The sequence below is a fragment of the Athene noctua genome, chromosome 9 (assembly GCF_965140245.1).
Source record: "Athene noctua chromosome 9, bAthNoc1.hap1.1, whole genome shotgun sequence".
NCBI classification, from domain to species: Eukaryota; Metazoa; Chordata; class Aves; order Strigiformes; family Strigidae; genus Athene; species Athene noctua.
The window spans coordinates 25,895,178-25,917,702 of NC_134045.1; the positions used below are offsets into that span (position 1 = coordinate 25,895,178).

A 22,525-nucleotide genomic window follows, 5' to 3' on the forward strand; every position below is an offset into this window, starting at 1 on the left:
GGAGCGGAGCGGGCCGGGGCCGCCATGTGCGAGGCGGCGCGGGACGATGGGGGAGGGTGCGGGGCGGACCCCGCACCGGCACGGCGCCGCCGCGGCCACGGACACAGGTGGGAGCCCGAGCCGGGACCCGGGCTGGTTCCCCGGGGACGCTCCCGGAACCCCCTGGGGTAACCCGCGCCGGTACCTCCCTCCGTATCCCCTCCGTGCTGCCTCCGGTACTGCGCCCCGTGTCCCCCCGGTGCTACCCTCGGTAACCCCCTCCGTATCGCCTCGGTAGCCCTCTGGTTTCGTCCCCGACATCCCTCGGGTAACTCCCGGTGCTGCTTCTGGTGCGCCCCCCGGTGCTGTCCCCGGTATCCCCTCCGGTGCTGTCCAGCTCGGTGCTCTCCCGGTATCTCCCAGTACTGTCCCCAGTATCTCTCCGGTATCTCCCGGTGCTGCCTCTGGTGCCCCCTCCGGTGCTCTCCCCCCCGGTGCTGTCCCCGGTATCTCTCCAGTACCCCCCGGTGCTGCCCCTCCCAGTGCTCTCCCCGGTATTCCCCAGTACTACCCCAGTGTCCCCCCGGTACTGCTCCCATTGACCCCTCCGATATCCCTCCGCCCCGGTGCTGCCTCCGGTACCCCCCGGTGGTGCCCGGTGACCGCCCGTGTCCTCACAGCCACCCGCAGCCCTGCGTGAAGTGCGGGCAGGGCTCTGCTGCCCTCGTCATCCGCCTCGGGGACGCCTTCTGCCGGTGAGGGACCAGGACGGGGGGTGCTGCGTGTGGGGACACGGGGTTTGGGGACATCGGGTCTCTGGGACATCAGGGCTTGGGGACATTGGGTCTCAGAGACATCGTGGCTTGGGTTTATCAGGTCTTGGGGACATCATGGCTTGGGGACATCGGGTCATGGGGACATCATGGCTTGGGGACATCAGGTCTTGGGGACATTGGGTCTTAGGGACATCAAGGCTTGGGGACAGCAGGCCTTGGAGACAAGGCTTGGGGACATTGGGTCTTAGGGACATCAAGGCTTGGGGACAGCAGGCCTTGGAGACAAGGCTTGGGGACATCAGGTCTCGGGGACATCAAGGCTTGAGGATCTTGGGTCTCTGGGACATAGGGACTTGGGGATGTTGAGTCTCTGGGACATCAAGGCTTGGGGACAGCAGGTTTTGGGGACTTTGGGTCTTAGGGACATCAAACCTTGGATACAAGGCTTGGGGACAGCAGGGCACAGGAATATTGTGGCTTAGGGACATTGGTTCTCCAGGACACTAAGGTTTGAGGTGACATGAAGGTCTAGGGACATTGGGTCTCTGGGACATCCTGGCTTGGGGTTATCAGGTCTTGGGGACATTGGGTCTCAGGGACATCAGGGCCTGGGGACAGGGTGCTCAGGGCCGTGTCCCCGCAGTGGCTGCTTCCGTGAGTACTTTGTGCACAAGTTCCGTGCGATGCTGGGCAAGAACCGCGTCATCTTCCCGGGAGAGAAGGTACCAGCAGGGGGGGGACACACAGATGTCACGGGGGGGAGGACAGGACACCTGGGTGGTGGCACCAAGGCCGGTGACCTTCCTTCATGTCCCTACAGGTGCTGCTGGCGCTGTCAGGGGGGGCGGCCTCCGGTGCCATGCTCCGGCAGGTCCAGGAGGTGAGAGTGGGAGTGATGGGGGGGGGTTGGAGCTGGGGGGGGTGTCACGGCTCAGCCACCCCCCTCACCCTGCACCTCTGCCAGGGGCTGAGCCGGGAGACGGCCAAGAGGCTCCGCTTCGTCCCCGGCCTCGTCTATGTTGACGGTAAGAATTCACCTCACTGCCTTTTTGCCACCGTGTCCTGCCAGGGCTGGGGGTCCCCAAGAAGCCCAGCGAGGCTGTGACACCCCCGGGGAGGGGCTGGGTGTCCCCTCCTCACCGTGGCGGTGGCCCTGGCATTGCCCACTCGCCTGGCAGAGGGAGCGGTGCGGGGACAGAGCCTGGCACAGCGGGAGCAGAGCCTGGCCCATGTGGAGACCCTGCTGCGGGCAACCGGCTTCCCCTACCACCTAGCCCACCTGGAGCAGGTACGGGGATGGCGGCAGGGGACACGCTGGGGTGGGGGCACACTCCTGGCTGCCCCCAACCCCACGCTGGGGTCCGTGTCTGTCCCGCAGGCGCTGGAGCTGCCCGCATCCATCTTGCGGCCGGGGCCGGAGGGGCCCGGTGAGGCCAACCCCTCCTACAAGGAGGCTGTGGAGGGCTTCATCCAGCAGCAGCGGCAGGAGGGGGACGATGACGGTGGCACCTCGCTGCCTGGTGGCACCCAGGAGCTGCCCCCCGATGCCCCCCGCTTGCCCGCCGCTGCCCACACCCAGGAGCTGCTGCGGCTCTTCGAGGCCGTGGAGACGCCGACGGCGAGAGAGGAGCTGCTGCAGATGCTGCGGTGAGGGACCGATCCTGCCCGGTGCTGGCACCACACACGGCGTGCTGGCTCTGAGCCCGTGTCCCCTGGTTCCCCAGGACCCACCTGATCCTGCAGACAGCCCGGAGCAGGGGCTACACCAAAGTGATGACGGGCGAGAGCTGCACCCGCGTGGCCATCAAACTCCTCACCAACCTGGCGCTGGGTCGCGGCGCCTTCCTCGCTGTCGACACGGTGAGCAGCCTGACAGCACCCTGTCCCCGACCTGGGGACAACTGGCCTGGCCTGGAGGGGTGACGTGATGCTGGGGGAGGGGGTCGAGGTCATGTTTTATGAGGACTGGCTGAGGAACTGGGGGGTTCAGTCTGGAGCAGAGGAGGCTGAGGGGAGACCTCCTGGCCCTCTGCAACTCCCTGCCAGGAGGGGGCAGAGAGGGGGGATGAGTCTCTGGAGCCAAGGCCCCAGCGCCAGGCCCCGAGGGAATGGCCTCAAGCTGCCCAGGGCAGGGTCAGGCTGGCTCTGAGGAAGGATTTCTGTGCAGAAGGGGCTGTTGGGCGTTGGAATGGGCTGCCCAGGGCAGGGGGGAGTCCCCGGGATCCCTGGGGGGGTTGAAGAGTCGGGCTGAGCCAGCGCTGAGGGATCTGGGGGAGTTGGGAACGGTCAGGGGGAGGGTCATGGTTGGGCTGGAGGAGCTGCAAGGGCTTTTCCAACGAGACAATTCAGTGATTCTGGGTTTTTGTCGGACAGGGCTTTGCAGACAACCGCCACGGCGACGTGATGGTGGTGCGGCCCATGCGGGAGTACACGGCCAAGGAGATCGCCTTCTACAACCACTTCTTCGACGTCCCCACCGTCATCACGCCGCCCCTCCCCACCAAGGTAGGGGTGTCCCCTGTCCCACGTTGAGGGAGGATCCCAAGCTTCCTGTCCCCACAGTGGGGATGGGACCCCCCATCCTGCCCTGCCCTCTCCGCTCGCTCCCCCAGCACCGGGAGAAGCCCAGCATCCACCGCCTGATAGAGCGGTTCCTCCTGGGGCTGCAGGAGGATTTCCCTTCCACCATCAGCACTGTCTACCGGTACGGCAGTCCGCCGGGGTGAAACGGGGGGGTTTGGGGGTGCGTGGGGTGTACCCACTTAGCTCCCAACGTTGGCTGCAGGACGGGTGAGAAGTTGAGCCCGGCTCCGGCCCAGGCGAGCAGCGAGTCCCAGCGCTGCCTGCTGTGCCTGTGCGCCCTGGACATCGCCGGGGGTGAGTTGGGGGGCAAGGGGGGGGGTGATTTGGGGGGGCAGCCATGCACCCCCTAATCACACCTCTGGCTCTTGTAGAGGAGGAGCTGGCCCTGGAGCCCACGCTGATCACGGAGGAGCCAGAGCCGGTGGGGAATGGGTGCTGCCAGGACACCCCGACAGCGGGGTGAGTGTGTGGGCACCGTGGCCACCATGCCGGCACTGTGGCCACCACGGTGGCACTGCTGAGAGTCCCTGTCCCCCCCAGGGCTGAGAGCAAAGCTGCCTTCATCCCGCTGCTGTGCTACAGCTGCCGCCTCACCTTCAAGGAGCTGGTAAGGCTTTTTTGGGGGGGGTGGGCAGCGGGGTGGATGTCCTGGGGATCAGGGGGTTCCCCATCCCCACGGCCCCTCTCTTGCAGGGTCCCCTCGCCACGCTGCCACCCTACGTGCGCGCCGAGGCCCAGCGCAGGATCCGCAGGTGGGATGGGGAGGGTGGGGGTCCCCTACCCGCTGGTTCAGCCCCCCCCACCCCAGTGCTGTGTCTATCCAACCACACCCTGTGTCTGTCTGTCCCTTGCAGAGCAGAGACACAGCAGCGGAGCCAGGAGGTCCCGCTGGAGGACGGGGAGCCCGGCAAGAGCTGAAGGGGTTGGGGACAGTGGGGGACACAGACCCCCACCCCTCTGGGGCATCGGTGGGGCAGGGTGCCACCCCCCTGCCAGAGATGCCCCATAGGCTGGTGGGGAACCAGAGCTCCGGGGGACACCCAGCACCCAGGCAGCTGCTTTTACACCCCGTTTTGGTTACAGCCGGGGGGCAGGGAGACCCCCCAGCCCCCCCGTTTGGCAGGGGCCAGGGGTGCTGGTACCCCCCGGAGCAGCAGGTCTTTGGCCTCATCCCATATCCCCTTCCCTGCCCCAGCTGCACATCGACCGGGGAGGCCTCAGCTTTGTTTTATTAGATATCTGTATAAATAAACCATTTGAATTAATAAAAAAAAAAAACAAAACCAAAGTCACAACGAGTGTCTAGAGTCCGGCTGGGGCTACCAGCTCCCCCCACCACCACCACCCTCGGTTAGGGGGGCCATGACCCAGGGCCCCCCCATCCTGGGGCTGGGGCGCTATTGCTTTTGAGTTCAACCTGGTTCTGGAGCGGGGCTGGGGGGAGCAGGGAGGGGGCACGGGCTGGCTCCTGACCCCCCCACATTTCTTTTGCCCAGCAGCCAGGGGGTACCCAGTGGGTTTGGGGTGGGGCAGGGCGTGGGGGGGAAGCTCCTGTCCCCCGCCCCGCCCTGGGAAGGCACAACGTGGTTTCCGCAGCTCAGCCGGCTTCAAAGCAACGTTAAGAAAAACATCCTCCCTAAAAGCGAGCGCTGAGCACCCTGCGGCCCACTGCCTCCCCCGGCAGGATACGGCCCCAGCGCGGGGGGGGCTGGTTAAGGCATTGGCGGTGATGTCCCCAGGATGGGGGTCAGGGGGGTGGGGGGGGGGGCAGAGGAGCCCAGAGCCCCTTCCCCTTACTCCTTCTCCCGCGTCCACTTGATCATGGTCTCGGGGGAGCGGTAGAGGAAGATGAGCTTGGCGTAGAGCTCTTCCTCCAGCTCCAGCTCGCCCGTCTCCCGCACCAGGAAGATGTCCTGGCACAGCTTCAGGATCCGGTCCACGCACGGCAGCTCCTCGAACATGATGGAGTGTGAGATCTCGCTGAAGAAACCCCGCACGAACTTCCCGATCACCAGCACGATGGAGACGTACAGCCCCATAATCCTGCAAATAGTTGGGGGCGGGGGGAGGGAAGATACATCCTATATCCCCCCCCCAGCCTCACACCCCTTCTGGGGTGCAGGCAGATCCCCCCCCACCCCCTGCCCTTCCTTCACATACCCGTAACCAGCCAAGAAGCCCAAGCTGGGGGGGCTGACTTTATCGTTGAAAATAACCATGGGGAGGATGTTGCCATCGTGGGGGGGGTCCTCCTTCTTCAGCCGCACCACCCACCACTCCAAGAAGCTGTCACCCCCTCGGCCGGCCCCCGCCCGCTCCCGTTTCAGCTGCACCTCCACGTCCAGGTAGCTGTCCTCCCCATCTGCATGGCGGGGGGGGCACTGTCAGGGCACAGCCCGGCTGCTGCTGTGCCCTCAGCACTGATTTTTTTTTTTTGAGGGGGGGTGGGCAGGGACGGGGACACACGGTGGGGCGCACCTGGCAAGAGCTGCTTGACGGGGTGGGCTTCGGGGCCGTTGGGCGCCCGGATGTATTTGGGGAAGAGTTTGGGCACTTGCCTGTAAGAGAGTAGGGGGGTGAGTAAGGAGGTGGGGGAGTAACAAGCATGAGGAGAAGGGGGGGGGGGGGGTCCAGCCTCCCGTCCCCTCCCTGGGGACACTCACACGGGGGTGTCGCGGGTGCCCTGCAGCAGCTGGGCCAGCTCCAGGCGCTGGGGCGCGCCAGGCTGCAGGTCGGTGGTGTGTTTGTCGAAGGTGTGTTCCACCGTCCCCCCCTTGCCCAGGTCCCTGCGGAAAGCACAGCCTGAGCGTTTGGGGGGGTGCAAGCAGGGATTTTAAAAAAAAAAAAACAACAACAAAAAAACCCAAAACCACAACCCAACCCTCACTGGTAGTACCTCTGGAAGGTCCAGGTGAGGCGGAGGGTGATGTCGGAGGAGCCGTTTTGTAGCTCCCGGCGCATCTGCTCCCGGCTGGGGGGGCTGATGCTCCAGAGCGAGCCCGAGCTGCCCTCGATGCGGGCCGTCACGATGTCCTCGTAGCCGTACAGCGTGATGAACTGCATGGCCACCTGCCAACGGGGAGGGGGGGACACACAATTCATCCCCCCGGCTCAAGGATAACCCCACGCCGGGGCACTGCCAGTTCTGCCAGCTCACCCCCCCCCAGCCGCCCTGCCCAGCAGGATGGAGCAAGGTGGGGGGATTTGAAGGCCGGGGGGGGGGTGTGGGATTTACCGGCTGCCTCTCAAACCGGTTGGTGAGGGCTTCGTAGTCCTGGGGGGTGAAGGGCTGGATGGATTGCTGCTGGGCGCTCATGGTGAACAGGGGCTGTGGGGGGACGAGGTGCCATCAGCCACGCAGGGGACCCCAGCATCCGCGCTGGGCACCCAGCCCCCCCTCTGCATCCTCACCTCATACCCCCCCAGCTTGAGGGTGACGGTGACGTCGATGGGGTGATTCACAACGCCCACCACGGAGCGCACCAGAGACATGAAGAGCAGCGGGAACCAGATGATGGCCACGAGGAAGAGGATGATGAGGCCCCCCATGCCGTACTTCACGATCTTCTTCTTCTTCTGCCCCTTGGGCTGGGGGTATTTCTGGGAGGGGGGAGACAGTACGCGGTGCCAGGCAGGCCTGGGGGAACCCCAAGCAACAAGAGGCTTATTGGGGGGCCCTTCCCAGCACGGCAGGGCCGTACCTTCTCCGTCTCGCGGCTGCACTTGATGATGAAGATGTTGGCGTAGATGTCCTCCACGCACATCCAGTTGGAGAGGGACAGCGTGGTGTCTGTCCAGACCCAGTCCATGACGGCCCGCAGCTCCACCAGGAAAGGCACGAGGCGAAACCTGGGGGGGACACGGGGAGAAGGGGCTGGTACGGCACCCTCTGGGCAGCTGGGGGGCCGTGGGGAGCCACACTGTACCCCTGGAAGAGGAAGAGGTTGAGGTGGTTGTATTTCTTGGTGAGGAAGTTGCCCAGGATGCGGGTGGGGTAGCCGCAGCGGATCTGGTAGGCCGATAATGAGAAGTAGATGCACTTCACGAAGTACCACAGCTGGGCCACCGTGTTGAGGCTGAACAACCTGCAGGAGGAAGGTGTCACCCCTCCGGCCACCTTCCCGCTCAGGTTGGGCCACCACATTGGTGACACAAAGGTGCCACCCTAGGGGTGAGGGACATCTTTGAGGGATCCTCGGTACCTCTCGGTGACAGCCGGCAGGATGAAGAACATCCAGAGGTGGATGCTGAAGACCAGGATGACCTGGAAGATGAGCTTGCCCAGCACAGTCTTGCGGAGGTAGAGCGCGCGGTCGATGACCATGGTGGTGAACTGGATGAGCAGCATGACCAGGAAGGCCTCTGGCACTTGGTCATCCGACAGCGAGGAGGTGATATCCGCGGCCGCCGTGTGTTTCTGGGGATGCAGGAGAAGTCAGGGGACAGCCCGGCCTCACCCCGTGGTGGGACCGACCTGTCGCTGCCCTGCGGGAACCCCCCTGCTCACCCCAAAGGCCCAGAAGCCGAAGATGATGATGATGAAGTCAACCACGTCAGCCAGGAACATGAAGGCGTAGACGTCGGTGGCCGCTCGGTGCTGGGTGTGCAGGATGTCCCGGAAAAACCTGCGCACCGGCTGGTACATGTTCTGTGCCCTGGAGGGGACAGAGGGGACAGAGAGGGGTGACCGGGGGCTGCACCCCGCATCACCCCCCCCCCAGCCAGCACCGCGGGGCACTCACATGGTGAGGAAGAAGAGCTTGACCCGCAGCCCAAACGCCTTCAGCTTCTTCTGAGCGTGGCTCTGTTTTGCCTCTTCCTCCTCCTCTTCCTCCTCCTCCTCCCCCTCCCCTGCGAGTGAGGCACAGTGTGGGTGACAATGTGGGTGACAGCAGGGCCGCATCCTGCCCGGGCCCAGCACCCTTCTATCCGGGGGGTGCCAGCCTTGCCCCTCACCAAGGTGCAAAACTGGTGCTCACCTTCCTCCGGAGCTGCCTCCGGCTGCTTCTTCCCCCGCCTCCTCTTCCTCCTGAAGCGCAGCTGCGTGGCCCTGGCCTCCTCTTCCTGCCCCACGGCATCACCCTCTGGCTCCGGCCCCACGGCTGCACCCAGTGCCCCCGGCTCTGCCAGCGCCTCCGTCCCTTCCTCACCCGACGCTGCCTCCTCCCGCCTCTCCTCCTCTTCCTCATCCTCCACCCGCTCCGCCTCCGCTTTCTTCTTGGGGAAGGGGTCCTCCTCGTGGTCCCACAGCCCGTAGGACTGGGGAGGGCCGTGGTCAGGGCGACGGGGTCCTGATGGCCCCCCCCAGCCCCATCCCACAGCACCCCAAGGACCCAACCAGCAACAGGTGCCTTGGGTGGAAACCAAGGCCGCGCCCCCAAGCACCCACTGGGTGCTCTCCAGAGCCTTCATCCCCCCCAGGAGCACCTCCAGCCCCCGGGGGACGCCCACCCGGGTGGCGCCGGCTCCCCAGGGCTCACCAGCAGCAGGGAGCGATGGAAGAAAAGCGCCAGGAGCTGGATGAGGTCGTATTTGATGTAGCGGTCGCTCTTCTCCAAGCCCAGGATGCGGGGGGGGAAGAAGGGCTTCCCCTCGTTGCGTACCAGCATGGCGTAGCCGTTCCAGGGGAAGAACCCGAACTGGAAGAGGTATTTCACCACCACCATCACCTGCGGGGACGTTGAGGGTCAGCGGGTGGCAGCCGGGGGCCGGGTGGCATCGTCCCCCTCGGCGGTCACCCCTTGCCAACCTCGGTGAAGATGATGGCGGTCATCCAGAAGCGTTTGCTGGGCCGGGGGATGGAGAGCATGGCCCAGAGGAAGACGAGGATGGGCAGGAAGAGGGAGATGACGGAGGCGGTCACCATGTTGTTGAGGATGATGATGAAGTAACAGAGCAGCTCGGAGTGGGCGGCCACGCAGAGGTACCCGGCCAGCAGCAGCTTCAGGAACCGGTTGTGGGAGCGATAAAACTGCTCCGACTCTTCCAGCTCGGGGAAGTACAGGCGCCTGCGGGGCGCAGGGGGGTGAGCTGGCCCTGCCACCCCCCCATCCTCATCCCCATGTCCCAGGGGGGGTGAGCTGGCCCTGTCACCCCCCCATCCTCATCCCCATGTCCCGGGGGGGGTGAGCTGGCCCTGTCACCCCCCCATCCTCATCCCCACAACCCAGGGCGGGGGGAGCTGGCTCTGTCACCCCCCAGCCCCATCCCCACCGTCCCCACGTCCCCATACCTGCTCAGGAGGAGCTCGCTGGCCGTCCGGCTCCGGTTCTGGGGCAAGGCCAGGAGTTCCCGAGACCCAGCCACGTTGTCCTGGGACCCCCAGGTTGTCACCTGCTCCTGCTCCTGGGTGTCGGCGGGCTGCGGGTATCCCCCCGGGGCGGGGGTGGCTCCTTGGTGCCCGCTGGGGACAGCACGGGGACAGGGGTGAGCCCCGTGCCCCCCGCCAGCCCTTGCCCGCGGTGTTGCCGGCTGCCCCCTCGGGGGGTATCTATGCACCTGCCTGGAAGCGACGCCGTTTTGGGGGTCCACCCCCCCAGCCCCCCGCGGGCTCAGCTCCTCGGGGGGCTCCTCCAGCGGCGGCAGGTAGAGCTCATCCAGGAGCCCGCGGTGCACGTTCTCTCCCTGCAGCAGGGCGGGGGGGTCAGTAAATACCACCGCGGTGCTGCCACTCCCTCCCTGTGCCCCCCCCCGCCGGTGTGTGTGTGTGTGTGCGTGTCCCCAAGCCCGGGGCTCACGGTGGCCAGGCGGCGCGTGAGGACGTATCTCTCGAGGCGCAGGACTGCGGACATGTCGGCGTGCTCCCGGGTGCAGGCGTCCAGCCACTGCGTCAGCCCGTCCACCATGGCCCGGCACAGCACCCACAGGAACCGCAGGGTGTTCAGCGCCCGCTGCACCACGTTGCTCCGCTCTGCCGGGGCGAGGGGAGAGGCAGGGGGGTCACTTCATGCCCGCTCAGACCCCCCACCACCACCCCCCTTGTGCTGCCCACCTACCGGAGCCTTCCTCCTCCTCTTCCTCCTGGACTTCGGCCTCTTCAGGCACCTCCAACTCCTCCTCCCTCCCTCCGTTTTCCCCTGCAAGGGTCAGACCCCCCCGGGGAAGGGGTAGCACCAGCTCAGCAGAGGCTGAACATCATTTCTGGCCCCCACTGGGTTTCTCCCACCCATCGCCCCGGCCCCGATTCATCTTAAAAACCAGCGCAACCCCATTGTAGCCATCAGAGAGTCCACACGCCCCTCAGGGACTGAGGTGATGCCCTCTTATGGGATGCCGATCGCTGCCAGGGCAAACAGCGGGCAAAGGGCAGGGCTGTGTCCCCTCCTGCCCCCCCCCCCCAGCCCCATTTTGGGGTGAGCCAGACCCACCTGCAGCAGCCTCGGCGCCAGGGGACTCCGGCTGCTCCCGCTGCCGCAGCGCCGTCCTGGTGTTGGTCACCCAGGCCTGGTAGGCGAGCTGGCAGGGGACAGGAGCCATCAGCACCCTGCGGGCACCGCCAGCCCCCCCCAGCCCCCCCAACCTCAGCCACGCTCACCTGGAAGGCGCTCTGCCTGCTCGGCCGTGGCTCCTCCGGCACCGCCGCCTCCTCCTCCTCCTCGCTGTCCGACTCGAAGAGGAAGTATTCCCCTGAATGCAGCACTGCGGGGGTGACATGGGGTGTCACAGCACGGCTGGCGACATGGCACGGGGTGTCACAGCATGGCTGGTGACACGACACGGGGTGTCACGGCATGACAAGTGCCCAGGGGCACAGCATGGGGTGTCACGATATGGCCAGTGCCCAGTGTCACAATAGAAGGTGTCATGGCACAGCTGGTGCCATGGCACAGAGTGTCACGACATGGCCAGCGCCCAGTGTCACGATACGGGCTGTCATGGCACAGCCACCACCTCCCCAGGGCTCTCCGCCTGACACAGCGATGCCAGCACGGCACCGAGGACACCTGTGGGTTCCTCCTTTGGGGACAAAGACCCCCACATCCCTCACACGGGGTCCCTCCATCGCCGGCGTTCAGGGACAACCGATGCTGGTGACCCAAACCCAGCCCAGCACCCCCAGTCTGACACCCCGTTAGTGTTGGGGACACGGAGAAGCCCCGGTTAGTGCCCTGCGGCCGAGCACGGGGACGGGGGACATGCAGGACGTCACCTTGCCGAAAGCACCGTCACCACCGCTCCCCGCGGGTGTTAGCGGCCCCTGGCGGAGGGACCTTGCCGAGGGGCTGCACCCCCATTACGGCCCCATGCCGGGGCAATACCTGCGGCGTGGTCTAACCATGGCCGCCACCACCGCTCCCTCTGCCGGGAAGGGTCCGCCGGGCCGCCGGGCGCTGTGGAACGGCAGATGGGGGAGCTGAGAACGGCCACGCTCGGCGCACCCACCCCCGGCACAGGGGCGAGCTGCTGGCGCTCGGAATTGGGGCCAGGGGTGGGCTGGGGGTGTTCACCACAACGCTCCGTGGGGCTTCACCAGGTGTCGGCGATGGGTTGTGGTCATACCGCTGTGCCCAGAAAGGGGTTGGGGGGGACGGGAGGGACCCCCCCTCCGGGTCTCACCTGGCCTGGCCTCATCCTGCCCCTCACCGGTGCCGCCAGGCAGCCGCTCCTGGTGGTATTTCTCCTGCTTGGCTCGGATCCGCTCCATCCTGCCGGGCAGAGGCTGCTGTGGAGCCCGCTCCCCCAAACCACCCCCTACCCCAGGGGCACCCCCATCCACCCCACCCACACCAGAGTACCCCAAGGGTCCCAAGTGCCCCCCCAAAACCCACTCACTGCCGCTTCAGCTGGGCCAGCGACTTCTTCTCGGCGAGCCGGTGGGAGCGCATGCTCTTCACAGCGCTGGCCTTGAACAGTGCAACACCCCTGCGGGGAGGGCGAGAGGGTGAGGGGGTACCACAGAATCACAGAATCACCCGGGCTGGAAAAGCCCTTGCAGCTCCTCCAGCCCCACCATGACCCTCCCCCTGACCGTTCCCAACCCCACCAGATCCCTCAGCGCTGGCTCAGCCCGACTCTTCAACCCCCCCAGGGATCCCGGGGACTCCCCCCTGCCCTGGGCAGCCCATTCCAACGCCCAACAGCCCCTTCTGCACAGAAATCCTTCCTCAGAGCCAGCCTGACCCTGCCCTGGGCAGCTTGAGGCCATTCCCTCGGGGCCTGGCGCTGGGGCCTTGGCTCCAGAGACTCATCCCCCCTCTCTGCCCCCTCCTGGCAGGGAGTTGCAGAGGGCCAGGAGGTCTCCCCTCAGCCTCCTCTGCTCCAGACTGAACCCCCCCAGTTCCCCCAGCCGCTCCCCAGCAGACCTGTGCTCCAGACCCTGCCCCAGCTCCGTTGCCCTTCTCTGGCCACGCTCGAGTCATTCAATGGCCTTTTTGGGGTGAGGGGCCCAAAACTGAACCCCCTCAGCGAGGGGCGGCCTCCCCAGTGCCGAGCCCAGGGCTCAGATCCCTTCCCTGTCCCTGCTGGCCACGCCAGTGCTGACACAAGCCAGGATGCCATTGGCCTTTTGGCCACCTGGGCACACTGCTGGCTCACTATCAGTCAATTAACCCCCCCAGTCCCTCTGACTGGCAGCTCTCCAGCCACTCCTCCACCGCACCCCAAAACCTGTGGGGACCCCATGGGCCCCCAGCCCCAACCTGGAGGCTTGCAGGGCAGAGGCCTGGAGGTCCAGCATGACGTGCAAGAAGTAGTAGCTGAGGAAGATGCGGCGCTGGAGGAGGAGGAAGAAGAAGCAGATGCTGTCCCAGATGATGCCCGCCTCCTCCACAGGCAGCGAGCAGTCGTGGTCCTTGCCCATCTCCTTGGCTGGCAGGCAGAGATGCAGGCAAGTCAGGCAGAGATGAACCCCACCAGCTCAGGCAGGGCAGCCCCCAGCCCCCCCAAACTCTAGGGCCAGTAACTCACGGTCATAGTAGCCCTTGACAGTGCAGACCAGGCTGAAGAGCTGGATCACCCAGCAGAAGTTGCTCTGCATCTGCTGCACGAAGACGCAGGAGAGGAGCTGCAGGGAGAGAAGGCAGAGCACGGGGTTTGCCTGGGGACGGTGTTACCCCCCCTCACTCCCTCCCCAGGGGATGCCCAGCCACCCCGAGGAGCAGCCCAGGGACCAACAGCCCTCACCGACAACATGTTTTTGGAGATGATGACGGTGATGTTGTAGAGGATGAGGCAGTCCCAGAGCACCAGGCGAGCCCGCGCCGGCTTGCGCAGCATGGCGGTGCCGAAGAGGAGGAGGTAGAAGCAGGCCAGCAGGTAGCCGAGGCCGAAGAGGCTGATGCGGGTGGCCCCGGTGATGAAGACCACCACCAGCACGAACCAGAAGAGGTAGCGGAAGATCACCACCTTCACCATGTCCAGGTACGACCTGGGGGATGGGGTGCTCAGGGCGGGGTCCTTGTCCCCCCCCAGCACCCACGCTTGGCACTGCCTGGTTTTGGGGTGCAACAAGGGGCTACCTCACACGCCAGCATGGTCCCAGTCCCCCATCAGCTCTATTTTGGGGGACAAAGTGCCTTGACTCAGTCTATGGGGTCCCAGTGCCCATGGGGGTCCTGCACCATCACCAGGGGGGGTCCTGGCCACCAGATCTTCCAGCACAGCTTTGGGAGGCTCCTGTCCCAGCCCGGGGGTCCCACCCTTGTGACAGGGCGTCCTGTCCCAGCCCAGGGGTCCCACCCTAGAGACAGGGGGTCCCGTCCCAACCCGGGGGTCCCACCCTAGTGACAGGGGGTCCCATCCCAAGCCAGAGGGTCCATTCCCAAACTGGTGGGGGTCCCAGCCCCACAGCCGCAGGTGCCCCCGCCCACCCCAAGGGCGGGCGCCCACCGGCAGTGGATGAAGTTGGGGGTGGGGTTGCGGGGGTCCCGCGCCAGGTCGAGCCGGTCGGTGTTGTCGCCGGCCGCCCGCAGCCACTCCTCGGTGCGCTCGGCCTCGAAGACCCGCCACTGCTGGGCCGCGCACAGCAGCAGCATGAAGTCGTCTGCAGGCACACGGCACAGAGGAAGGGGTGGGTGGGGCTGTGAGAGGCCACGCCCATTCCAAAAGGGGGCGTGGTGACCACCAATCCCCTCCCCCAATGGGTGGGGCACCCCCAGGCCACTCCTCCCCTGCGGTGTGGGGTTCGTTAAGCTCCCCCAAGGGCTGTGGCTTTAATTAAGCACGTCCTGAAGGGATGGCTCTCCCCAAGCCCTATTTTTTTTTTAAAAAAAGAGGGGGGGGCTTCAACCAAGCTCCTCCCAAAGGGGGCAGGGCTCTTTCACAGCCCCGTGTCCAAAAGAGGAGTGGATACCTGTGAAGCTCCACCCCTATGGGTGTGGCTTTTATAGCTCCTCCCACCGCCCCTCTGTTCACCTTCCAGGGGGCAGGATGGGACCCCCCCCATGGCTGGGGCTGCCCCACAGGCACTGGGGGGACAGGGGCTGGAGTAGGGGGACAGGGCACCCTGTGGGCTTGGGGGGAGTGACAGGGCACCCCGTGGGCAAGGGGGGGTCCTGGGGCTGGAGTAGGGGGGACAGGGCACCCCACGGGCAGGGGGCTGCCAGAACTGGGGCACCCCATGGGCAGGGGGGGTGCCAGGGGCGATACTCACTGATGAGGTTGGTGGATTTGGGGGCCACGAAGAAGTCGGGCAGGTAGAGCCACTTGACGAGCGCCGAGTTGATGGGGAGGGCCAGGCTCCAGCGCCACGGGTAGTCTGGGGGGGGCACAGTGGGCACACTCAATGCCAGCCTGCTCCACACACAGACCCCCACCTCCCCGACCCACGCAAAGAGGTGGGTGCCCCCCCCTTACCCACACAGAGGGCGGGCGGCATGCCCACGCACAGCAGGTACTGGTAGAGGAGGAAGATGACGAGGAAGAGGCAGTACTTGGGCCAGAGGCGGGCGATGGCCGCCCGCCGGCGCCGGGTCAGGATGACGACGAGCCAGCAGCCGTGCAGGATCACCATGAAGTTCATCCGCTGCCCGATCACGTTCACCGTCATCAGGAAACAAATCTGGGGTGGGATGGGGATAGGGGGGGTGCTGCAAGTGGTGAGATTCCCCCCCCTCCCAACCCCGCCTTCCTCCCTGCAGCACCCGCTCCCCACCTCCAAGCCGAACTTGTAGTAGAAGTAGTTGAGGAAATATTTGGCACAGCTGACGAGGCCGTGGTCAAGGTGCTCGCGGGAGATGTCCTCAAAAATGGTCTCGGTGACGGGGGCCACCAGCTGGTGCTGCTTGCGGTAGTACTGCTGCCGCCGGTACACCACCGCCTCGAACACCAGCAGCAGCAGCACCAGGAGGTGGTTCTGGAGGATGGGGGGGGGGCAGCAAGGGGATGCTCAGCACCGTGAACGTGCCACCAAGCGTCCCCCTAAGCGGTCCCCATGGACGGGGTGTCCCCACGCCCACCTGGATGTAGCCCAAGTTGGGGTAACCTTTGTGGATGCCGAACCAGTTGGCAGGGTCCACAGGGCCGCGGTACAACGTGGAGTTGCCCAGTTCCTCCGGGCTCAGGTTGGTGCTGTTGAGCTGGGGCTGCAAAGAGGAGCAGCACCAGGCCTCAGCACCCCTCGCTCCAGCCAGGGAACCCCCCCAAGCACCCCAAGAACCGTGTATATGCCCCCCACCCCTGGCACCTGGGTGCAGTTGTTGGAGTATTCATGGGGGTCGACAATCTTGAGCTGGTAGAGCATCTTGCAGACGATGATGATGCAGGTCCAGACGGTGGAGAGGCAGGAGGCCATGTGGCGGAAGCGGCAGTAGGGCATGGCGAAGGCCCACAGCAGCACCAGCAAGAAGTTCATCACCGACACCTGGGGCAGTGGCCACATCAGCACCCCAGGATGCCCGGCTGAGCCCCCCCCATCACCCCATCACCCCGGGGCTGGTAGAATCCCAGAATCACCTGGGTTGGAAAAGCCCTTGCAGCTCCTCCAGCCCAACCATGACCCTCCCCCTGACCGTTCCCAACCCCACCAGATCCCTCAGCGCTGGCTCAGCCCGACTCTTCAACCCCCCCAGGGATCCCGGGGACTCCCCCCTGCCCTGGGCAGCCCATTCCAACGCCCAACAGCCCCTTCTGCACAGAAATCCTTCCTCAGAGCCAGCCTGACCCTGCCCTGGGCAGCTTGAGGCCATTCCCTCTTGTCCTATCGCTTGTTCCTTGGGTCAGGAGACTCGGTTAAAGGTACCTCCTGCAGGGCCACCCAGACGGTGTAGAGAGCCACCAGCTTGAGGATGTGGAGCTCTAGCAGGCGCCCTACGAAGACCTGCCCGCGGGTCAGCGTGTCCGAGAAGGTCCAGCCCAGCACGATCAGGCGCTCCAGCACCAGCCCCCATTTGGTGGGCACTGCGGGGACACGGACGGTCATGGACAGCCCCACAGCCACCCTGGCTCAGGGGACACCCCAACCCATCCCTGTATCCTCCCGTGCTTGGAGGAAACCCCAACCCATTCCTACCTCCCAGGCTCGGAGGACACCCCAATCCAACCCTGTGCCTTCCAAGCCTTTTCCTGGCTTAGAGGATGCCTCAGTCTAGCCCTGCACCCCCTCTGTCCCATCCTGGCTTGAAGGACACCCCAATCCATCCCCATCCCCTCCCACGTTTGAAGAACACCCCAGTCCATCTCTGTAGCCTCCCTCCCTGGCTCACCAGACACCCCAATCCATCCCTCTCCCCTCCCAGACTTGGAGAACACCCCAATCCATTCCTCCAGCCCCTTCCTAGCTTAGAGGACATCCCAATCCATCCCTCTACCCTCCCACACTTGGAAGTCCCCCCCAAATCCACCTCCCTACCCTCCCAGGCCCTTCCTAGCTTGGAGGACACCCCCCTCCACCCCGTCCCCCATCCCTCCCGTTACCCTGTGACGCGGTGTCGGAGTCGCCCGTCCCGGCATTCTCGGCAGCAGCCGCGTCCCGCAGCAGCCGGCTGCCGTGCAGCTCCTCGGGCCTGCGGGGGGGAAGGCTCAGAGCAGGGACGGGGGCCTTGGGGCGCAGGGGGTGGGTCACCCCAGCACGGGACCCTACCTGGGGATGTGGCAGGGTGGCGGAGCAGCGGCGGAGACGTGCTCCAGGTCGGTGATGTGCATGAAGGGGCGGTGGAAGTAGTGGAGCTGCAGGATGCAGGCCAGGAGGAAGAAGCCCGGGATGAGGGTGCTGGAGAAGAGCTCGGAGACGCTGAACTGCTCCAGGCCCAGGTCACCCAGCCTGGGTGGGGAGGGGAAGGTCAATGCGAGGCCACATCCGCACCCCCCCCGCACAGGCATCGAGCTGCCACGGCGGGTCTGAACCCCAACTCCCTCCGTGCCTCAGTTTCCCCACAGGCACCGCATCCTGTGGCCATGCCCCGGTGCCACCACGGGGCTGGTGGCAGCAGGGACCCCACGGCGGGTTGGAGACACTCACTGCTCATCAGTGAGACCCGTCAGGTTCCTCCAGTACATGGGGAAGTCCTCGAACTGGAAGGTGTAGACGGCGATGAGCACCAGCATGGTGTAGGCCACCACTAGCCACCAAAAGCCCTTCAGCACCTTGCGCCAGAGGCTGTAGTACACCTGCGGGGACAGGGACATCAGCAGGGCCACGCTGGGGATGGGCACGGAGGCAAAGAGGGGTCCCGGTGCCCCCTACCTGAAAGAGGGTGAGGCAGAGGAGGAAGAGGAACATGTAGACAATCTTGTAGACGACGAGGCGCCCGGCGAAGCTCACCACGATGAACATGCCGGCGCAGACGCAGATCCAGTATTTGGCGTAGAAATCCCGCACCAGGCCCCCCAGCGCCTTCAGCACGTCCCGCTGCCGGCTGGGCTCTGCGGGACACGGGGAGGTGGAGGGGGGGGCTACAGGCAGCCGGGCGGGGGGCACGGTGTGTCCCCCACCTCCGGGCACTTGCACCCCAGGGATGCTCAACCCGGGTCCCTCCGGGTGGGTGACGCCGGGAGCCCTCACCCGTGTCCGAGATGGTCACTTCCAGGAGAGGGGTGGTTGGGCACCTCCTCGTTAGCAGCTTCTCCTTAACGAACTGCCGCAGCAGCAGCCAGAAGGTGAGGGTGAGCAGGAGCTGCGGGGACAAGCGGTGAGCGGGGACAAGCTGGGGGCCAGCGGGGCCAGGGGTGGGGGACACCAGGCTTACCATGGCCCCCAGGTCCAAGCAAGGATATTTGGGGTGCACCAGCCCCAACTGCTCGAGGCTCATGAAGCCGACGCGGGTGGGCAGCTCGGGGGCCAGATCCATGCCCCAGACGTAGCGCAGGCTGCAGAGAGCCACGCCGTAGAGGAGGAGGAAGGGCGAGCAGAGCATGGCGAAGTGATGCCGGCTCCGCACCGTCCAGATGAGGCAGGCCCAGAGCAGCAGCACGAAGGTCAGCCAGCTGTGGTAGGTGATGCTCCACACCTACGGGTGGGCAGGATCAGGCCCCTTGCCCAGGCTCAGCCCCCCCACCATATCACAGAATCCTCTCGGTTGGAACAGCCCTTGCAGCTCCTCCAGCCCAACCATGACCCTCCCCCTGACCGTTCCCAACTCCCCCAGATCCCTCAGCGCTGGCTCAGCCCGACTCTTCAACCCCCCCAGGGATCCCGGGGACTCCCCCCTGCCCTGGGCAGCCCATTCCAACGCCCAACAGCCCCTTCTGCACAGAAATCCTTCCTCAGAGCCAGCCTGACCCTGCCCTGGGCAGCTTGAGGCCATTCCCTCGGGGCCTGGCGCTGGGGCCTTGGCTCCAGAGACTCATCCCCCCTCTCTGCCCCCTCCTGGCAGGGAGTTGCAGAGGGCCAGGAGGTCTCCCCTCAGCCTCCTCTGCTCCAGACTGAACCCCCCCAGTTCCCCCAGCCGCTCCCCAGCAGACCTGTGCTCCAGACCCTGCCCCAGCTCCGTTGCCCTTCTCTGGCCACGCTCGAGTCATTCAATGGCCTTTTTGGGGTGAGGGGCCCAAAACTGAACCCCCTCAGCGAGGGGCGGCCTCCCCAGTGCCGAGCCCAGGGCTCAGATCCCTTCCCTGTCCCTGCTGGCCACGCCGGTGCTGACACAAGCCAGGATGCCATTGGCCTTTTGGCCCCCTGGGCACACTGCTGGCTCACATCCAGTCAGTTAACCCCCCCAGTCCCTCTCTGACCGGCAGCTCTCCAGCCACTCCTCCCCAGCCCTGTAGCCCTGCTGGGGGTTGTTGTGGCCCAAGGGCAGCCCCCGGCATTTGCCCTCAGTGAAACTCCCCCAGCTGGGCTCAGTCCATCGCTCCAGCCTGGCCAGGTCTCCCCGCAGAGCGTGTGTCCCCCCCCTCACCAGCCCCTCACCATCATGGCGATGAGGGCACAGACGTAGCTCTGCTTCATGACGACGTGGCTCAGGGTGTGCAGGGGCAGCCGCTCCGCCGGACTCCTCCTGCCTGGCCACGGGGAGGGGGGGACACCATGAGCTGCACCCCCCCGGGGGCCACGGGCAGGGCTCGGGGCGCAGGGGGGTGGGGATGGGTTTACCCGGCTGCGGTGAGTTGCCCATGACGTGGACGGTGCAGTTGTCGGCGCCGACGCCCGGCTTCCCGGTGCTGGGGGACAGCATGGGCTGGGGGGGCAGAGAGGGCTCAGAGCCCACCCAAGCACCCCCGGAGCACCCTACACCCACTCCCCCTCAGTTCAGGCATCACCTGGGGGGCACAGCCCCCCACCCCAAACCCACCTTGGTGTCCTCAGCCACGCCATCGGTGTCTTTGGGCCAGCTCTCCAGCTCCACCAGCTCCCTGGCCGGGCACCTCGCCGGTGGCTCTGCCGGCGCCGCCGTTCTCTGCGAGGGGCAGGAGCCAGCTCAGGACACTGTGCTGCAGCCACCGGGGCAGCAGGATCGTCCCTGTCCCCCTGCCAAGGCACCCCCCCCACCACAGGCACCCCCCTGCAGCCCCTCACCCTGGCATCCAGTCGGCGCAGCTTCACCAGGGTGACCACGGTGTAGTAAAGCAGGAGTAGGATGCCGGGGTTGGCGTAGACGGGCCAGGGGTGGCTGGTGTTGAGCACCAGGGCGTTGGGCCGGGAGCAGTTGCGGTACAGGATGATGTCCTTGAAGCCAAACACCCTGAGGGGACAGAGCGGGTGGAATTATCCCCTAAAATAGGACACCCCCCCCCCCCCCCCCCCGCAATGAGCCAGGTTCCTGTTTGGGTGCTGGCACAGCACACGGCTTCACCAGGCAGCTCCTGGCAGCAGGATGGGGCTCAACTGGGGCAGCACAGGGACCCACGGGCACGACTCCCTCATCAGGGACTCACCGTGCCCAGATGGTGGGGGGCGGGAAGACCCCCTGGACGAAGGGTGCCTGGTAGGCGTAGAGGCAGAGGAGGTGGCTGGCGGTGTAGACACCGACGAGGATGCAGAGGGTGTCGAAGGCCAGGCGGCTGGCGGGGAGGTGGCAGGCCCACCACGTGCACAGCCCCACGAAGAGCAGGTAGTAGACGCTGGAGGAGGCGGAGGGCAGGGTGATCCCTGGGGAGCAGCGCCCCGCGGGCGGTCAGTGCGCGGCCGAGCATCCTCCGGCCACGCAGCCCCCAGCCAGGCATTCCCCACCCCCACCCCGACTGAGCATCCCCCAACACTGAGCAGCCCCCTGGACCGAGCATCCCCCCAGACTGACCATTCCCCTGCACCAAGCATCCCCCCCCAACCAAGCATCCTCCTGCACTGAGCATCCCCCCAGACCTCAGTCAGGACCGAGCATCACCCAGGAGCAAGCATCCCCCTTGCACTGAGCATCCCCCTGGACTGAGCCTCCTCCCAGACCTGAGTCTGGACCAAGCACCGCCCTGGACCAAGTGTCCCCCTGGACCAAACATCCCCCTGCACTGAGCATCCCCCCAGACTAAGTATCCCCCTGGACCAAGCATTTCCCCCGGACTGAGCATCCCCCAGACCAAGCATCCCCCCCAAACCAAGCATCCCCCAGACCGAGCATCCCCCCCAGACCAAGCATCCCCCAGACTGAGCATCCCCTCTGGCATCATGGCCACCGAGACCCCCCCATCCCACCACACACCCCACACACCCCACACCCACCAGCCAAGGCCAGCAGCAGGATGGCCAGGCCCTTCCCGGCCGCCCAGAGCAGCCAGTGAGCCGTCACCCGCAGCCTGGTGCTCAGCGGCGTGTCCCCATCGGCCGTGCCACCGCGCCGCTCCACGTCCTCCTCTTCCCCCTGCCCGCCGAGCGCAGCGTCAGCCCCGGGACCCAGCCCCGCGGTAGCCCAGGCCCTGCCTCAGTTTGCCCACTCGCGGGCCGGCCGGGACGCCCTGGCCGGGGCGGTGTGGGCGCGCAGCCCGGCACCTGGCCGTGTTTATCTCATTAACCGCTTGGAAAGCGCCTCCGAAAAGCGGCTGTTTTTCTTGGCGCTGGCGCCCGGGTTCCCAGCACTGAGCTTTTTTCCAGGCTGCCTCCTGCGCTGGCCCCGCGCTCACGGCAAAGGCATTCGCAGCAGCCCGGTGCTCCGGTTACAGCCCGGGCCCGCCGTGATGGCTCAGACCGGTGGGGAGCCCCCCAAAAGGGGGCTGAGCCCCAAGGGGTGTTTGCTGAGCAGGCGAGGGGGCCGTTGGCTTGGGGTCGGGTCTCCCTGGGTGACCCCGGTGCCACCAGCACCTTGTCCTGGTGCCCCGATGGCACTGCCAGGCACAGCACCCTGCCAGCCAGCCCACGGTGGGTGCCAGCACCCCCTGATCGCCCACCCCACCCCGCTGATTCCTGATTCCAGGGGTTTTAGTGGGGGGGGTGCCAGCAGGAGCCCGGGTGTGCCCTTTGCCAGGATCCCTACGGCAACATGGGAGCAAACATGAGCAAAAACTCCTCCGCCGCTGAGTCACCCCGAGCCTCCGAGATGCCGGGACGGTGACCCAGCCCTCCTCCACCACTGCCCGCCCAGCCGGGCCACCAAAACTCACTCCTGGCCACCGCAGATGTCCCCACGCCAAGCCCCCTGGGTCCCAGCCTGCCCTCCCCGAGGAGGGGACAGGGACTGGCCACCGTGGGATGGTGCCGATGGCCCCAGGGTTGGTTCTCACCCGCTCACGGGACTCCAGGGGCTCCGGTCTCCGGGCGCGGGCGGCAGCACCGGCCTTGGGGACGAGGCGGCGGCACAGGCAGAGGCAGAGGGACGAGACCAGCAGGATGCCGACGTCGGGCGCCACGAGACGCACCGAGTTGGGAATGTCGCCCAAGTCCAGCC

The 22,525-nt window shown here is 66.1% G+C and overlaps 2 protein-coding genes across 2 annotated transcripts in view; one reads left to right on the top strand and one right to left on the bottom strand.

The window, feature by feature from the left end:
* The first annotated feature begins 3 nt into the window (after nt 1-3).
* CTU2 (cytosolic thiouridylase subunit 2) lies at nt 4-4,600 on the top strand. The gene is made up of 15 exons (XM_074912924.1): nt 4-107; nt 660-734; nt 1,399-1,477; nt 1,576-1,635; nt 1,720-1,780; nt 1,934-2,043; nt 2,134-2,402; nt 2,480-2,615; nt 3,129-3,260; nt 3,368-3,459; nt 3,541-3,632; nt 3,710-3,797; nt 3,879-3,945; nt 4,032-4,090; nt 4,193-4,600. The coding sequence occupies exons 1-15, from the start codon at nt 25-27 to the stop codon at nt 4,254-4,256; spliced, it is 1,467 nt and encodes a 488-aa protein (XP_074769025.1). The 5' UTR covers nt 4-24; the 3' UTR covers nt 4,257-4,600.
* Nucleotides 4,550-22,525, bottom strand: part of PIEZO1 (piezo type mechanosensitive ion channel component 1 (Er blood group)) — a 26,717-nt gene continuing 8,741 nt past the window's right edge. The window contains exons 5-51 of the mRNA XM_074912923.1: nt 22,362-22,524; nt 21,367-21,505; nt 20,586-20,799; nt 20,227-20,392; nt 20,003-20,107; nt 19,804-19,888; nt 19,621-19,712; nt 18,461-18,721; nt 18,277-18,388; nt 17,959-18,137; nt 17,734-17,882; nt 17,356-17,535; nt 17,190-17,278; nt 16,516-16,673; nt 15,961-16,137; nt 15,734-15,859; nt 15,430-15,630; nt 15,132-15,336; nt 14,929-15,033; nt 14,166-14,319; nt 13,461-13,704; nt 13,245-13,341; nt 12,977-13,145; nt 12,111-12,200; nt 11,895-11,983; nt 11,597-11,668; nt 10,873-10,976; nt 10,706-10,793; nt 10,334-10,414; nt 10,076-10,248; nt 9,841-9,962; nt 9,571-9,741; nt 9,088-9,346; nt 8,819-9,007; nt 8,318-8,597; nt 8,081-8,189; nt 7,846-7,993; nt 7,541-7,755; nt 7,265-7,423; nt 7,040-7,187; nt 6,750-6,938; nt 6,574-6,666; nt 6,235-6,407; nt 6,002-6,124; nt 5,817-5,896; nt 5,499-5,700; nt 4,550-5,381 (exon numbers count right to left, since the gene is read on the bottom strand). Coding sequence (XP_074769024.1) covers nt 5,132-5,381; nt 5,499-5,700; nt 5,817-5,896; nt 6,002-6,124; nt 6,235-6,407; nt 6,574-6,666; nt 6,750-6,938; nt 7,040-7,187; nt 7,265-7,423; nt 7,541-7,755; nt 7,846-7,993; nt 8,081-8,189; nt 8,318-8,597; nt 8,819-9,007; nt 9,088-9,346; nt 9,571-9,741; nt 9,841-9,962; nt 10,076-10,248; nt 10,334-10,414; nt 10,706-10,793; nt 10,873-10,976; nt 11,597-11,668; nt 11,895-11,983; nt 12,111-12,200; nt 12,977-13,145; nt 13,245-13,341; nt 13,461-13,704; nt 14,166-14,319; nt 14,929-15,033; nt 15,132-15,336; nt 15,430-15,630; nt 15,734-15,859; nt 15,961-16,137; nt 16,516-16,673; nt 17,190-17,278; nt 17,356-17,535; nt 17,734-17,882; nt 17,959-18,137; nt 18,277-18,388; nt 18,461-18,721; nt 19,621-19,712; nt 19,804-19,888; nt 20,003-20,107; nt 20,227-20,392; nt 20,586-20,799; nt 21,367-21,505; nt 22,362-22,524 — 7,177 coding nt within the window. The 3' untranslated portion in view covers nt 4,550-5,131. The remainder of the gene's footprint in view (nt 5,382-5,498; nt 5,701-5,816; nt 5,897-6,001; nt 6,125-6,234; nt 6,408-6,573; nt 6,667-6,749; nt 6,939-7,039; nt 7,188-7,264; nt 7,424-7,540; nt 7,756-7,845; nt 7,994-8,080; nt 8,190-8,317; nt 8,598-8,818; nt 9,008-9,087; nt 9,347-9,570; nt 9,742-9,840; nt 9,963-10,075; nt 10,249-10,333; nt 10,415-10,705; nt 10,794-10,872; nt 10,977-11,596; nt 11,669-11,894; nt 11,984-12,110; nt 12,201-12,976; nt 13,146-13,244; nt 13,342-13,460; nt 13,705-14,165; nt 14,320-14,928; nt 15,034-15,131; nt 15,337-15,429; nt 15,631-15,733; nt 15,860-15,960; nt 16,138-16,515; nt 16,674-17,189; nt 17,279-17,355; nt 17,536-17,733; nt 17,883-17,958; nt 18,138-18,276; nt 18,389-18,460; nt 18,722-19,620; nt 19,713-19,803; nt 19,889-20,002; nt 20,108-20,226; nt 20,393-20,585; nt 20,800-21,366; nt 21,506-22,361; nt 22,525) is intronic.